The 15,156-nt window shown below is 41.0% G+C and overlaps 1 protein-coding gene across 2 annotated transcripts in view; it reads left to right on the top strand.

Moving 5' to 3' along the window:
- The window catches only part of Il12rb2 (interleukin 12 receptor subunit beta 2), an 82,929-nt gene that overhangs the window by 51,261 nt on the left and 16,512 nt on the right, over positions 1–15,156 (top strand). Inside the window, exons 10-12 of one of the 2 annotated variants that reach the window (XM_020182443.2) lie at positions 6,376–6,576; positions 11,526–11,624; positions 11,713–11,871. In XM_020182443.2, coding sequence (XP_020038032.2) covers positions 6,376–6,576; positions 11,526–11,624; positions 11,713–11,871 — 459 coding nt within the window. The remainder of the gene's footprint in view (positions 1–6,375; positions 6,577–11,525; positions 11,625–11,712; positions 11,872–15,156) is intronic. The other variant, XM_074079798.1, reaches the window with a different exon arrangement.

The raw sequence follows: 15,156 nt of genomic DNA, 5'->3' as shown, positions 1-15,156 counted from the left end.
CATGCTAGGCTACTTCATCTAACGATAGCAGAATGTACATTCTTCTCACCAAGATAGAAAAAATTCACCAAGATAGAAAAAATTCTGGGCCATATGATATATGTTAACAAATTTAGAAGAATAGAAATCAGTATAGTATCTGCTTTCACACAATAATGAAATTAAGCTGGAAGTTAATAATAGAAAAGCAGCTGGAAAAAATCCCCAAATATTGGAGATTAAACAATGTTAGACTTCCCATTGCTGTGATAAAATGCTCAACATAAACAACTTAAGGGAAGAATGATTTATTTTACCTCACAGTGCCAGAGGTTTCAGGCCATAGTCCTTGACTCCATTGATTCTGGGCACATGGTGAGGCAGAATCTCATGGTGACAGGAGCACATGGCAGAGGCCACTCACCTCATGATGGAAAGGAAAAAAGAGTGAGAAGAGAGAGAAGGGGAACAGAACCAGGTATCACCTTCAAAGACAAGCCCCAACCACCACTGTAGTTGCTCCCACTAATCCCCACCTCCTAAAGTTTCCACTGCCTCCCAAAATACTGCCACCAGTGGGGGACACCAAGCTATCAACCCATGAGCATTAATATATTCAATCATTTTATACTCAATCATAACAACATACTTCTAAATAAAATACATGTCAAAGAACAAGAGAAACAAAAATTTTGAGCTAAATTAGAATGAAAATGAAAATACAACTTATTAAAATTTATGGAATGCAATAAAAGCAGTGCATAGAGGAAATTTATGGCATTAAATGCATACTTTAGAAAAGAAAAAAATCCAAAATTAATAATGTAAGTTCCTGCTACAACTAGAAACCCTAGTACCATAAAAAAAAGAAACTAGAAAAAGAGAAATTAGAAAATTAAATCTAAAGTAAGCAGAAAGAATGAAATAATAAAACGAAAGTAAAAAATCAATGAAATTTATAACAAGAATCAAAAGATAAAAATCAACAAAACTTGAAAGCTGATTTTTTTCAAATGATCAATAAAATTGATGGATCTTCAGTCAGATTAAAGTAAAAAGAAAGTTACCAATATCAAAAATAAAAAGGTGCTAACATTATTGATCCCAGGGACATAAGTGATTTCTATGGATGTAGACCTTAACTCTTCACCAAAATTAAGTTATTATTATATTATTAGAGGATAACAGAAGAAAATGTAACTGAGGTCACCACTTTACTTATGGTGATGACTTTTTAGATACAACACCGAAGGCACAATCTGTGAAAGAGTATTAATAAGTGGAATTTCATTAAAATTAAAAAATCCTAGCTGGGCACCAGTGGCTTATATCTGTAATCCTAGCTACTTGGGAGACTGAGATCAGGAGGATCACAATTCTAGGCCAATTGGGCAAATAGTTCCCAAGACCCCACCTCCAAAAATAACCAGAGTAAAGTGGACCAGAGGTGTGACTCAGGTGGTAGAGCACCTACTTTGCCAGTAACAAGGCCTGAGTTCAAACCCCAATACCATCCAAAAAAAATTTTTAAATCTGCTTTGTCAATGACAGTCAAAAGAACAAGAAGACAAGCTACAAATTAGAGGAAATATTTTGCAAAGACAAATTTATACAAAGTATAAAAATGTACAAATAGTTCTTAGAACTTAACAATAAGTATATGAACAGCTGATTAATAAAAGGGTAAAAGATTTGATAGACACCTCACTGAAGGTGTCAAGTAGGCATATGAAAGATGCTCAACAGCATCTATCATTAGAAATTGTGAATCAAAGCAACAATGAATCACCACTGCACAATGGCCAAAATTCAAAACACTGATAGCGTGAAATGATGGCCAAGTGAGTGACAAGACTCACTCATTGCTGGTGTGAATGTAAGATGGTATAGCCCCTTTGGAGAACAGTGTGACAGCTGTTTATAAAACTAAACATATTCTTACCATATGATCCAGCAATCACACTCTTTAGTATTTGACCAAATGAGTTCAACAGTTATGTGCATACAAAAACCTACACACAGATGTTCACAGCAGCTTTATTCATCATTACCAAAATGTGGAAGAAACCAAAATACATTTAATACATGAGAGGATAAATAAATGTTGGTACTTCTAGAGAAATATTATTCAATAATTTAAAGGAGGAGCTTTTGAGTCATGAAAAGATATGAGAGGACCCTAAATACAAGTTACTAAATTGTATAAGTCTGTCTTCCATTGTTGTAACAAAATACCCAAGGCTACAAAATCCCAGGCTAGGTAATGTACAAAGAAAAGAGGTTTATTTAGCACAGTTTTGGAAGTTCAGCAGCATGATGCTGATATGTGCTCAGCTCTGGTGAGGGTGCCCTTGGCTGTATCACATCACTATATGTCATGTAGGGAATGCAGGTGGGAGGGAGGAGGGGAGATCATATGGTGAGTCATGAAGCCAGATGGTGATTCAGGGGTCAGCCTCACGTTTGTAACAACTCACTCTCAAGGGAACTCTCTTCTGAAAACCTATTGACCTCTTCCAAAGGAAGGGTCCCCAATGGCTTAATCACCTCCTAGACCCCACCTCTTAAAGGTCCATCATCTCTCAATACCTCTACACTGGGGACCAAGCTTCCAATACATGAACCTTTGAGGGTAAACCACATATAAAGAATAATGTAAGTGAAAGAAGCAAGTCTGAAAACGCTACACACTGTATGACATTCTGGAGAAAGCAAAACTATGGAGACAGCAAAAGCTTCAGTGGTTGTCAAGGGCTGGGGGAAAGCAGGATGAATAGGTAGAGCACAGAGGATTTGGGGGGCAGGAAAATAATTCTGTATGATGCTGTGATGGTGGATCCATGTCATACATATGTCAAAACCCATAGAATGCAGAACACCAAGAACAAACCTCATATGAACCAAGGACTTTGGGTAATAATGATGTATCAATGTTGGTTCATCATTTGCAACAAGTGTACCACTCAGGTACATGAGTTTGATAGTAGAGGAGGCTGTGTATGTGGACTGGGAGGGAGTATATGGGAAACCTCTGTATCTTCTGCTCAATTTCCTTGTAAAGGTAAAACTTTTTCTCAAAAATGAAACCTACTTCTTAAGAAGCTCCAGTCAAGAAAGGAAGGGGAGAGAAAGAGAAGGAAAGGAAAGAGAAGAAAAGAAAAGAGGGGCTAGCAGAGCAACTCAAGTGTAGCTCAAGTGGTAGAGCACCTGCCTAGCAAGCACAAGGCCCTGAGTCCAAATCCCAAAAAAGAAAGAAAGAAAAGAAAAGAAAGTGCAGATTGATCAAATAGGGTTGATCCCAAGAATACAGGATAGGTCAATAACAGAAAAGTGTATCAGTATAATTTGTCACATTAATACTGAAAAAAAGGACACACTCTTACCAAAGGCAGACAAAAGTTGGTTAGAAAGTATTTAGGGCTTGAGATGTGGCTCAATGATAGAGCACCTATCTAGCAAGTATGAGGACCTGAATTCAAACTCCAGTACCACAAAAAAAAAAAAAAAAAAAAAAGATTTAATTCAAAGACTGCAAGAAGGAGATATTTCAAGTGTGCACCTAATGAGATTATTTACATGGAACATTCAGCAAGGCCAGTAGACCAGTTATTAACGCTAACTAGAGAGTGTAGCAAGTTTGCAAGAAATTAGAACACAGAGATTGATAGAAAAAGAAATGAAAAAGAAAATGCTATTTAAATAGCCATCTAAGGATAAGAGCTGTCCAGAAATTAACCCAGCAAAGAGCATATAAAAACTTTAAGAAAAAATTTTTAAAACTCCATTAAAAAACACCACAGGAAGGCTGAGAAAGATGGTGTGCACCCTTGCTCCCAGCTACTCAGGAGGCAGAGGAAGAAGAATCTTGAGTTTGAGGCTAGCAGGGCAACACAGGTAACACAGCAAGAAAGTGTCTCAAACAAAAAAGGAAAGAAAAAGGTAACTAGGGAGATCTTTGGAAAGGCACTCCAGACTCACTGCCTAGGGATGCCAGTCTGCATACAGACCCCAGGGAAGTGTGGGGAATGGTAAGTCTTTGGGTGCTTGCCACACATGTGAGCATACACCTGCATGTATTTGTCCCAGAGTCACCCTGTTCGACAGATGGTTTTGGGAGCAGCAGCTGGACCCCTTATGCTAGTGTTTGGTGTGTGACACCTATTCCAAAGACCCCTGTGTTTTGCAGGCCTGCAATGAGTGGCTGCCCTGATTCTCTGACCCCACCGCCCACCCCCAGGCCACTCTCTCCCTGCCTTTAAAGAATACTCATCCCTAAATGCACAGCCTCCTCAGGCTCCAGCTTCACAGCAGCACGCACCAGCCTTCCACAGCACACCATTGTTTGGTGTTACTTTCCTGTTTATACTACTTTTTTCTTTATTAAATGGTGTTAAATAAAATAATAATAAAATAAAATAAATAAAATAGCATATGGATTTAAAAAAATTATTAGTGTAAATTAAATAAAAATAAAATTAATAAAAGAAAAAAAAGGGGTTTCATTGTGATATTTAAAACATGCATAAAATGGACCTTGATCAATTTAACCCCCCTGTATTACCACTCTTCCTGCTTCCTCAAAATAGCATATTTATGAATGGGACAACTTAACAATATAACAAGCTCACTTCCCCCTATGTTAAACTATAACTTTCATTTAATTACAATAAAAATAGCAGCTGGAATTTGGGGGTCTGACTAAATGATCTTAAAAGCCAAAAGAATAAAATTTCATAAATATTTAAGAACATTTTGAAAAAAAAGAGGAACAAAAAGAGAAGGGGACTTAATGGACCAAATAGTCGGACATCACTAAGCCAAGTTATGTGCACAGTGTTTTCTTTGAAGAGGCTAGTCCAGACACAGACCCATAAATATATGGAACTTAGTGTCTGATAGAGATGGGATGCCAGATGTGATGACATCTGGAAAAATTAACTCGCTGTGTGGGAAAGAAATAATACAATAGAGCTGGAAATGTAGCTCAGTGGTAGAGTGCCAACCTAGCACAAGCAAGGCTCTGGGTCAGTCCCCAGCACTGCAGAAAACAATGATAATAATAGTGATAATAATAACATTAATATAGTCCCTTAAAAATAACCCTTTCAGCTGGACTTGGACTAAAAACTTAAATGTTAAAGGAAAAAAATTAAATCCAGTAGGAGAAAATGTAGCTGAATATGTTCATGATCCCAGAATGGAGGATTTTATAAGTAAGTCTCAAAATGCAGACACCACAGATAAATTCACTGATTTCAAAGTAGTTGCATATGTGAAAAAAAATGCACATAAAGCTATTAAAGGATTGAAAGAATAGAGCAAATAGTGTTAAAAATAATAAGCAATTAATACCTAAGATGTAAAAGCTATTTCCACCAATCACAGAAGGAGAAAACCAGTGAGAAGAGAAACTCAGCCTCATAAAAAATCAGAAAAAATGAAAATAAAACCGCAATAAATACCACTTTTTACACATACCAAATTAGCAAAAATTAGAAACTCAGAAATCTCAAGTGTTGGTAGAAGAATGAGAAAGCACATGCTACTCTTGTTATTATTGTTAGAGTGTTAACTAGCTATTCATTTTCCTCCCCTCCCCTTCTCTCGCCTCTCCTCCCTTCTCTTCCCTTCCCTTCCCTCCACTCTGGATCAAAACCAGGACCTCATGCACGTTAGGCAAATGCTCTACCATTGACCTACACCCACAACTCAACCAGTTACTTTAAGAGCTCAATCCATCAGTACTAAGTGAGTTTACTCTACTACCAAACAGTTCTGTGCACACATATCCATTAATGGTCTTGCATGGTGCACAAGAGGACTTATGAGAGAATGTTCACTGCACATGAACCTATGTTGGCCTAGTTGGAAGGAACCTTCTGCTGGTCACTTGGAAATGGACAAGGAAAGGTTAGGCAGCAATCCAAAGGACTTAGCTGGATTTCCATATAGTAGCAGGATGGATATATCCTAGAAATGTAAAGTCTAGAGGGAAAAAGTCAGAAAAAGCATTAGATTTACCTCTCAGTATGTTTCATGAAAATACAACACAGAAACACAGAACTGCACTAATTTTCAAGGATACGTACATATCTAAGCAGACATATGGAAGATGGATTAGAAGGAAGCATGTTACATTCAGTAGAGTAGGCACTTCTGAGGATGCAGGGATGGAACATGAAGGGGAAAATAATTACACAAATGCTGGTACAAAGGGTCTCTGCACGAGTTGCTGATGCTGGTTCTCAAGACCTGAGAAGTGGGATCAACTTAAACCTGTGACCTGAATTCCTGAAAAAAGGATTGGTCCTTCCTGAAACTTGGCTGGAATGAGCTGCTGTAGCTTTCTGTCTTGATCCACTCTGATTTTTGTCCCTCCTCTTTTCCCCCATAAAGAGTCGTTGAACCCTCACCAGGTTTCCGCAAACTCAGAGGGCACAGACCACATTGTGGTGACCTGGCAGCATCCCAGGAAAGCTGACCTTGCTGTTCAGGAGTACATAGTGGAATGGTGGGCACTCCACCCAGAAGGCAGCACACAGCCGCTGCTAAACTGGCTGCGGCTCCCCGCCAACAATGTGTCATCTCTGATTTCAGGTATGTAATTGTTCATCACACTTCTAGAGGGCCATCAAGTTCACATTTGCTTGGGACAGTGCAGGCAGAACCCTAAAGCCTTGCCTTCAATTGTAGGGGCTGCATTATAGTCTAGGGTCATGATGGGACTGTGCTTGACATACAGCCCCTCAAGACAGCGCTGCAGAATAATACTGCAGTCACGGAAGACAACTGGTTGACTAAAAAACCTAGTACTGTCAGGCACTGGTGGCTCATGCCTGAAATCTGAGCTATTTGGGAGGCTGAGATTGGCAGGATCATGCTTCAAGGTCAGCCCAGACAAACAGCACTCCACATTCCATCTCCAAAATAACCAGAGCAAAATGGACTGGAGGCGTGTCTCAAGCAGTAGAGTGCCTGCGTTGCAAGCGCAAAGCCCTAGGTTCAAACTCCGGTCTCACCAAAAAAATCTAGTACCTATGGAAAAACCATGTCCTGAGCACAGTGCCCAGCAAGATGAAAGAGTAATAGAGCCAAACAAGTAGGGCTGAGGCTAAGTTAGCCTATCAGTGCAATAGGTGACTTTACCTTTGGAAACTCATTTAACTCAAAACAACCATGTACATTAAGAGTCACTATTTTAGCCAGGAGCTGTGGCTCAAGCCTATATCCTCGCTACTTGGGAGGCTGAAATCAGGAGGATTGTAGTTCAGGGCCAGCACAGCCAAAAAGTTCTGGAGTCTCCATCTCAACCAATAGCTGGGCACAATGTTATATGCCTGTCATCCCAAGCTACACAAGAGGTTGAGATTAGAAGGATCATGGTTACAGGACAACCTCCAGGCAAAAAAGTTTGTGAGACCTCATCTTAATGGAAAAATGCTGGGTGTGGTGGCACATGCCTATCATCCCAGTGATGGCAAGGAGGCTTAAAATAGGAGGATCATGGTCCAAGCCAGCCTGGACAAAATGAGAGACCCTATCTTCAAAACAACCAGAACAAAAGGAACTGGAGATATATTTCAAGTGGTAGAGAACCTGTCTAGCAAGTGTAAAGCCATAAGTTCAAATGCCAGTACCACCAAAAAAAATTATTTTAAACTCATGACACAGCTAAGGAAAACCAGAAATCATTCATTCCTGAACTACTGACATTTGTGTGATAATAAATTAAGAGTTATCTGTATGATAATTGGTGTCACTGATCTTCAGGTTTGTAACATGTCAGTGGTTAGAATCAAGTGAGAGATGGCATCTGAAAATGTTAAAATGATTGGACAGAACTTAGTTAATATAATTTTAAGCATAAACTCAGCATAGCAGCTTAAAGGTCTGCAACCAGCCTACCCAAGTCTGCATCCTAACTCTGTCACTAATAGCTGTTCCATACAGGGCAAATTACTTCTGTGTCTCAGTTTCCTCATCTTAGAATTGAGGCTCGCATGACCTACGTCATCGGGTTATTGAGGGGACTAACTGAATTAATATGGAAAACATTTTGAACAGTGCCTGACATATTTTAAGTGCTCAATAATTTAGCTATGATATCACTATTATTAAATGTGTCAGAGCTAAGAAGTCAATAGATTTGCAAGTTCTAAATCCCATAATATTTTCATTACACCATGACAATCTTTACACCTGTCTAGGAGGATGTATACATCCTGCTTAAGGAGATAAGATTTACACAATAAGATAAACGGAGCATATGGTGTGTTGATACATAAGCTGGTCCTTAACTGTGTGCTTCCTCCATAGCCTAGCTGCCCAGACTTCTAGCAGGTTAAATTTTAATCACCACCCTTAAAGTGAATGCTGCCTAGATAACCAGCAAGCATCTGGAGGAAGGTGACCAAGTCATTGGGAGTCTAGAACTTTTTCATCTGGAAACCATTTAGCCTGTAGAAGAGAAATTTAGATGGGGGAGAGGGGAGGAGACACTGCTTGGTGTTGCTGGTTTTGACATGCATATGCAAAAGAATATAGTTCCTTTGCTGCCAGGAGAGGAAGACTAAGACCCCAAACAGAAATTATAAGAAGGCAGGTGTCAATTTTGAGAAGCAACTTTGATGGTCTCTAAAAGAACAATCGATTGCTTTCCCAAGCAACATCCTCATAGCTTTTGCAGTAGAGCTAATTTTCCTTCAAGGCGTTACACCCATCAAATCAGATGGAACAGTGGATAGAAAAAGCATTTACTAGCTGTGAAATTATAAACACTTATAAACTGTATCAGGACTTAGCCTATACGATAATATAGTTCCTATAGTTCCTTCCTTTTGGAAATCCTATAATTCCATACAAACACCACAGGACAGATGACAAGAGAGAATGTTTTCCACACTTAATAGAATAAAATGCATTAAAGCACTTTCTAATTACGCATTTGAATAAAATCAATATACTAATGACTTAAACTAACTTTATTAAGGTTGCTTTTCTGCTTGGAAACACTTGGTTAGCTATCAGTTTATGTTCACGTTGCATTCTGGAGATAAAAACTTGAAAAATTAGGTAGTTCATCCTTACTATGAATTCAAAATGGCACTGTCTGGTCAGCAAGATCCATCGTTGCCATTAGATCCTCGCCAGTCTGCTCCCAGTCTCTGGTTGGGCCAGAGCACACCCCAATTTGTAGACTGTAGATCAGTGGGCTTGAGCTAAAGACTACCAGTCCAACCGTGCCTGGATGAAGACACTTCTGACCATACAGAGCCATTCCTTCTACAAATAGATCATATCACTGTGTCTAGAAAAGCTTTCTTGATGCCTGGACTACTTCAGACTCTCCTGCATACTGTCCTCAGTACCTCTAGGATTACTTCTTGTTACTCATTATGGGATATTTGCCTTCTCCCACACTTGAGAATGAAATTAGCTTCCTGCCTAAAAGTTCGTTTAGGAACATGGAGACAGGGCCTTTGCCCAAGGGTGCGGGGATATATGTAGGCACGGGAATGGTGGGAAATGAGCCTGGAAATTGGGGTCACACTGTAGAAAGGAAATGAAAGTCTTAGGAGTGTGAACTTCTTCCACTTAAGGTTCTTAAGGTGGCAAGCAGACACAATTAAGGAATGTTCATACAGAACGATCCAGAACAATTGGAGCCCTTAAGGTCAGAACCAGAGAACGAGTCTGCTAGGAAGGCTCTCTTCTTGGGAAGAAGAAATGTCAGCTGAGTTACAAAACCACATAGCTTCCATCCCCTACAAAGGGTGGGCCATCCACAGGAAGAGATCCACTGTTTCTGATGCAGCAGTCTCAACACCTGTGCCCTGAACTCACATTTTGCAGCGCAGAATGCAATGGAACCACCTGCCTATTTAAGGTCATCTGGAACTCCCAGGCTGCCACATGGCACAGTGGGGTTGGCTCCTCCCAAGACTAGGGACAGTCAGGCACTGGGAGCAGAAAACCACTTACCAGACCTTCACAAATGAAATCTGAATCCATATTGTGTTAACCTTTGAACTTTATGACCTGATGCCATCCACGAGGAATCTGTGGATCACAGGACTAAGCTGACAGGTGTTCTTTTCTCCTTTTCATTTGGTTCATGAACTTGAATTGGACCTCTCCCATGGTGTGCATTTGATGATCTTGTCATGGTCTCTTCTGACAGGATTGGTTGCACGACTGAACTTTATACACTGCCCACTTGCTGGCATATTTAAGAGACAGTGGATTTTCATTCAGCACACACATAATTCAGTAAATTTTTCTGTGCTATAAAATTCCTCTTCCCCTCAAAGGAAGATACTAAACCCTCGTTGATTGTCAGAGTAGGGAACCCTAGTGACCTACTGGCAGGACATTAGTAATACTTAATCATCTGATGCTAGTTACCTAGCATAGTTCTCTCTCTCGTTCCTTTAAGACTGCATTTGGAATTTCAAGATGCGTCATGAGCAGTAGATACGAGAAGAGCCTTTTCTTCGTAGGCAGTAGAAATGTGAGATTCATGGAAATGAGGAGTTTGGGCAGGGAAGGGGAACTTGCCAATAAGCTTCATGACTGACAGAAAATTGCAAAGTGTGGCATTTTAAAAGCTCAGAAGGAGCATTAACATTCCTGGGAATCATCCAAACCTTCAGGCTGTGAAGCAACCAAGATCTAGCTGGAGCCAGCTAGAGAGAGGAGAGGCAGGAACCAGGGGTTGGATTGTACTGGGAGTGCCCCGTTAGTTACAATCCAAGGTGTCATCCTTGTGGCCCTGTCAGAGCTGCAGAACTCCAGAGTCATTCCTTATAAACACATGATTTATTTGTAGAAGTTGAATTTTTTTTCTTAAAGATTAGTTGTTTGTTGTCTAGTTTTCCCCCCGAAAAAGCAGTGTGTGCATGCGTTTGGGTGGATATGCTTACATCCTTGTTAGTACTTGAATGGCTTTTATCTCCAACTCACGTGAACTGGTCAGCTCATCTCACTGTGAAAGTTGGAGGCAGTGACTTCCAGAAGTTGGTATCATGGCTGATGGGATGCTGAGACTTTGTAACTTGGGCCACCCTTTATTCTCAGTCCAGGTTGTTCTTGAATCATCCTCAAAATAAGAAAAGGCAAGACATGCCTTGGGAGCAGATATTAAAAGAGCTCCCTGGCTGGGTACCAGTGACCCATGCCTATAATTCCAGCTACTTGGGAGGCTGAGATCAGGAGGATTGTGGTTTGAGGTCAGCCCAGGCAAAACCTTCTTGAGACCCCATCTCAACCAATAACAGGGTGTGGTGGCACAAACCTGTCATTCCAGCTACAGCAGGAAACCTAAAATGGGCAGATGGCAGCCTAGGCAGGTCTGAGCAAAAAACGAGACCCTATCTCCAAAATAACCAGAGCAAAAAGGGCTGGAGGTATAGCTCAAGTGATAGACCACCCGCCTATGGTATCCTAGTACCACTAAAAAAATACATAATAATAAAAAATAAACAATAAGATGGCTCCTGGTAGTGACTCAACAGGCACACCTGTTCAAGAGCTCCTTTTCCTTGCAGAGAATATAAAACCCTACATCTGTTACAAAATCCGTGTGCATGCGCTGTCAGGGGACCAAGGAGGGTGCAGCTCCATCCAAGGTGGCTCCAAGCACAAAGGTGAGCTGGGACCTTTCACCACATTTCCTCTTCTGCTGGTGATTCAGACTTAGAGCGTAACAGATCCTGCCTGTGCCCTTCCTTCCAGCACCACTGAGTGGCCCCCACATCATTGCCATCACAGAGGAAGAGGGGAGCGTCTTCATTTCCTGGAACCACATCCCAGTCCAGGAGCAAATGGGCTGCATCCTCCATTACAGGATATTCTGGAAAGCACGAGGTTCCACTTCCCAGCCTGGGCTCCGTGGTACGTGTGAGAATGAAGTACCCTGGGGCCTCTTTGTTGGATGTCGGGAAAACCGAGGCTGTACATGTGCATGTCCACACACAGCTGCCCACATAGCACTAACAAAGGACTGCATAAACATTTGTGAGATGACCTGAATGAAGAAAAATTAAAGACCCCTCCACACACACATGCAGAGTTACCGAATATGTGTGATGTGCCAAGCATATTGCTAAGGATACAGAAATGAATTAAAATAGATTAGGCCTACTCAGAGGAAGAGACAGAGTTCCAAAAAGCAATGAAGGCCTAGGCATGGTGGTGCACACCTGTAATCCCAGCACCCAGGAGGCTGAAGCAGAAAGACCTTGAGTTTGAGGCTGGCCTGAGCTACATAGTGAGGCCCTGCCTCAAAAAAATAAAAATAATAAAAAGATCAATGAAGACACTCAGTGCCAACTCTATAGACCCTTTATGTTTGTAAGGCGCACATTTAGAGAACGATAAAATCTCTACATTATCATTTATTGTCATGGTATTATTTTCTCCTTAAGATGGACAAAATACAATACAGTTTAAGTAACCTCTTTATGACCTATAACTATTTCATAACTCTAAACCCAAAACAATTAAAGCAAATTCTGGCTGGAGCATTAGCTCCAGTGATTTCACGAATCACTCAGTCATGTAACAACTCTGGAGATCACTTGTGAGAGCTAAGGTTCCAATCTTTCATTTAATCAGAGCTGCCTTTTTCTTGGCTTGACCTTCTCTTTATTTCATAAGCAATTGGCTTTCTTTCAGGAGCATTTATCATAATGAAGGACATTTTTATTCTTTCATGAGAGTTACTAGACCCAAGAAAAATGTAACAGAGCCACCCCGAGATGCTGACTCCAGAGTGCTGCCTGTAGAAGTACTTTTTATCTGGGAAACCTTTTTTATTTGTTTTTGGTAGTACTAGGGTGTGAACTCAGGGCCTTACCCTTGCTAGGTAGGTGCTCTACCACTTTAGCAACTTTCCAACTCTTTTTGCTTTAGGTATTTTTCCAGTAGGTTCTCAACTTTATGCCCAGTCTGGCCTGGATGAGATCCTCTATTTATGCTTGCCTCCAAAGCTGGGATGACAGGTACTCACTGACATGCCCAACTTTTTATTGGTTGAGATGAGGTCTCTTGGATTTTTTGCCCAGGCTGGCCTGGAACCTCAGTCCTTCTGATCTCTGCCTCCTGAGTAGCTAGGACTAGAGGCATAAGCCACCACTCCAGCTTTACCTGAGAAACTTTAATAGTTTGTCTTCTCTCTCAAACTTAGGACATTAACTTGTTTGTCTAAAAGTAATGTCTTTCAAAGTTAGTTAATTTTTATTATATAAATAATACTTGCATTTGGTAAAAACATATTTCAAGTTCCAAAAGATTTAAAGTGAAAATTCTCCCTTTCTTCATGCTTATGCTGTCAGCAATTCTCTGTGTGTTCTTCCAGGAAAAAAAATTAATGCATATACAAGAATATATTCAGAATCTTGCTGGGCACCAGTGACTACACCTGTAATCCTAGCTACTCAGGAGGTGGAGATCAGGAAGATCATGGTTCAAGGCCAGGCTGGGCAAATAGTTCATGAGACCCCATCTCAACAGGAAAAGCCAGGCCTGGTGGTGTATATCTGTCATCCCAGCTACATGGGAAGCATAAATAGGAGGATTGTGTTCTGGGCCAGCCTGGGCAAGAAGCAAGACCCTATCTGAAAATAACCAGAGCAAAAAAGGCTGGAGGTATGGCACAAGTAGTAGAATACCTAGCAAGTGCAAAGCCCTGAATTCAAACCCTGGTACTGCCAAAAGAGAAAAAAAGAATCTTTTTCTATATTCTGACCTACACTTGCTTTACCACTCAATAATATACTCTAGAGATCTTTCACATCAGTTCATGTGGATTTGTCTCATTCCTTTTTAACAGCTCCATAGTATTCCATTATAAAGTCTTACAGTCATTTGTGTAACTAATCCAGAACAGAACACTGAGTAGAATTATGCCCACTAGGCTTGTCAACAGAAGTCAGTTCTGAAATGCACCCCAAGGGATGATGAATCACTTGACCTCTTCATGGCCATTTGGAATTCTTCATTTGACATTTGCCCCCCCCACCAGGTAATTTTCATTTTGGCAAAAATTTTAAAGTGAGATGTCTGTTTACTACAAGAAAGATAAACGCAGTCAGTTGGTTCTAAAAGCTGTTCTTATAACTGTTGAAGAAAATCCCTACTTTATTTTACTACTGAGCTCTCTGAAGATAGGGAATGGGGCTTATTCATCGATAAGTACTTACTGAATTACAAGAAAATGTAGACTAAACTAGTATGACTTAGGACTCTGAATTCATGCCCCTGTCTTCTTTTAACTTACTTTAATGTAGCCTCAGTAGGCTTTAGAGGCAGCAGTGCTAAGGCACATGCAGGTGTTAGGACCAAAAGGCAAAGGGCCCCAGCCCTGTCTGGGCAGGAGAGGTGAGGTGAAGACCAGTCAGTCCCATGGATGATTCCAGAGCCCAGCCTCTCCTCTGGATGACAGTTGTAACACCAGTGTTCCACACTCCCTCCTGGAGGCCATGCTATGCTTTGTTCCCACCCAGTTGTCTTTGGCAACAGAGTCAGCAGAAACCATGGTATCTAGAATACAGCCAGGTATTCAGTAAGTACTTAATAAACCTGGTATTTGTTGAATGACGAATGGGTGACCACTGCCCTACTTCCTGTTCAAGCCAATGGAGATCCTCAGTGGAAATGCCTCTGCAGTAACACTGCAGCTATTCTGCCTAGTCCACTTGACCTTCCTACCCTCAACCTTTCAGATGGTGGGCAACTTCCATGTCTTCCTAAACTGCTGCTTTTATCAGAAGCCACCTGAATCTAAAATTTCACCCTGCCTAGGTCTGAATGGCTCCCTTTATCTCTGCTGGGATCATAGCTGGGAGGCAGCAGGACCAGTCTTTCCTGCTTGACTTCTTTCTCCCATTACACAACTCAGCCTGTTTTGCTGACTCCACCATGTCCCCCCACCCACCACCACCACCACCACCACCACCACCACCACCAGAACTGCTATTTTTGGTCTTCAAATCTATGCCCAGCAACCCATTCAAACCCCTTCCTTTCTGTCCTGGGCTCAGGACACCCTCCCACAGCTGGACATTGGACTCTCTGGTGCCCACTGATGTTTTCCTGCAGTAAGATGAGCAGCAGCTCTTTCTAAAATTAATTTTTAATCCCCTGTTTTAGAATAGGGAAAGTTTTTTCTGTTTTGTT

The sequence above is a fragment of the Castor canadensis genome, chromosome 7 (assembly GCF_047511655.1).
Source record: "Castor canadensis chromosome 7, mCasCan1.hap1v2, whole genome shotgun sequence".
Lineage (NCBI taxonomy): Eukaryota > Metazoa > Chordata > Mammalia > Rodentia > Castoridae > Castor > Castor canadensis.
Note: the sequence above shows the minus strand (reverse complement) of the source record. Positions and strands in the feature narration are given on the sequence as shown.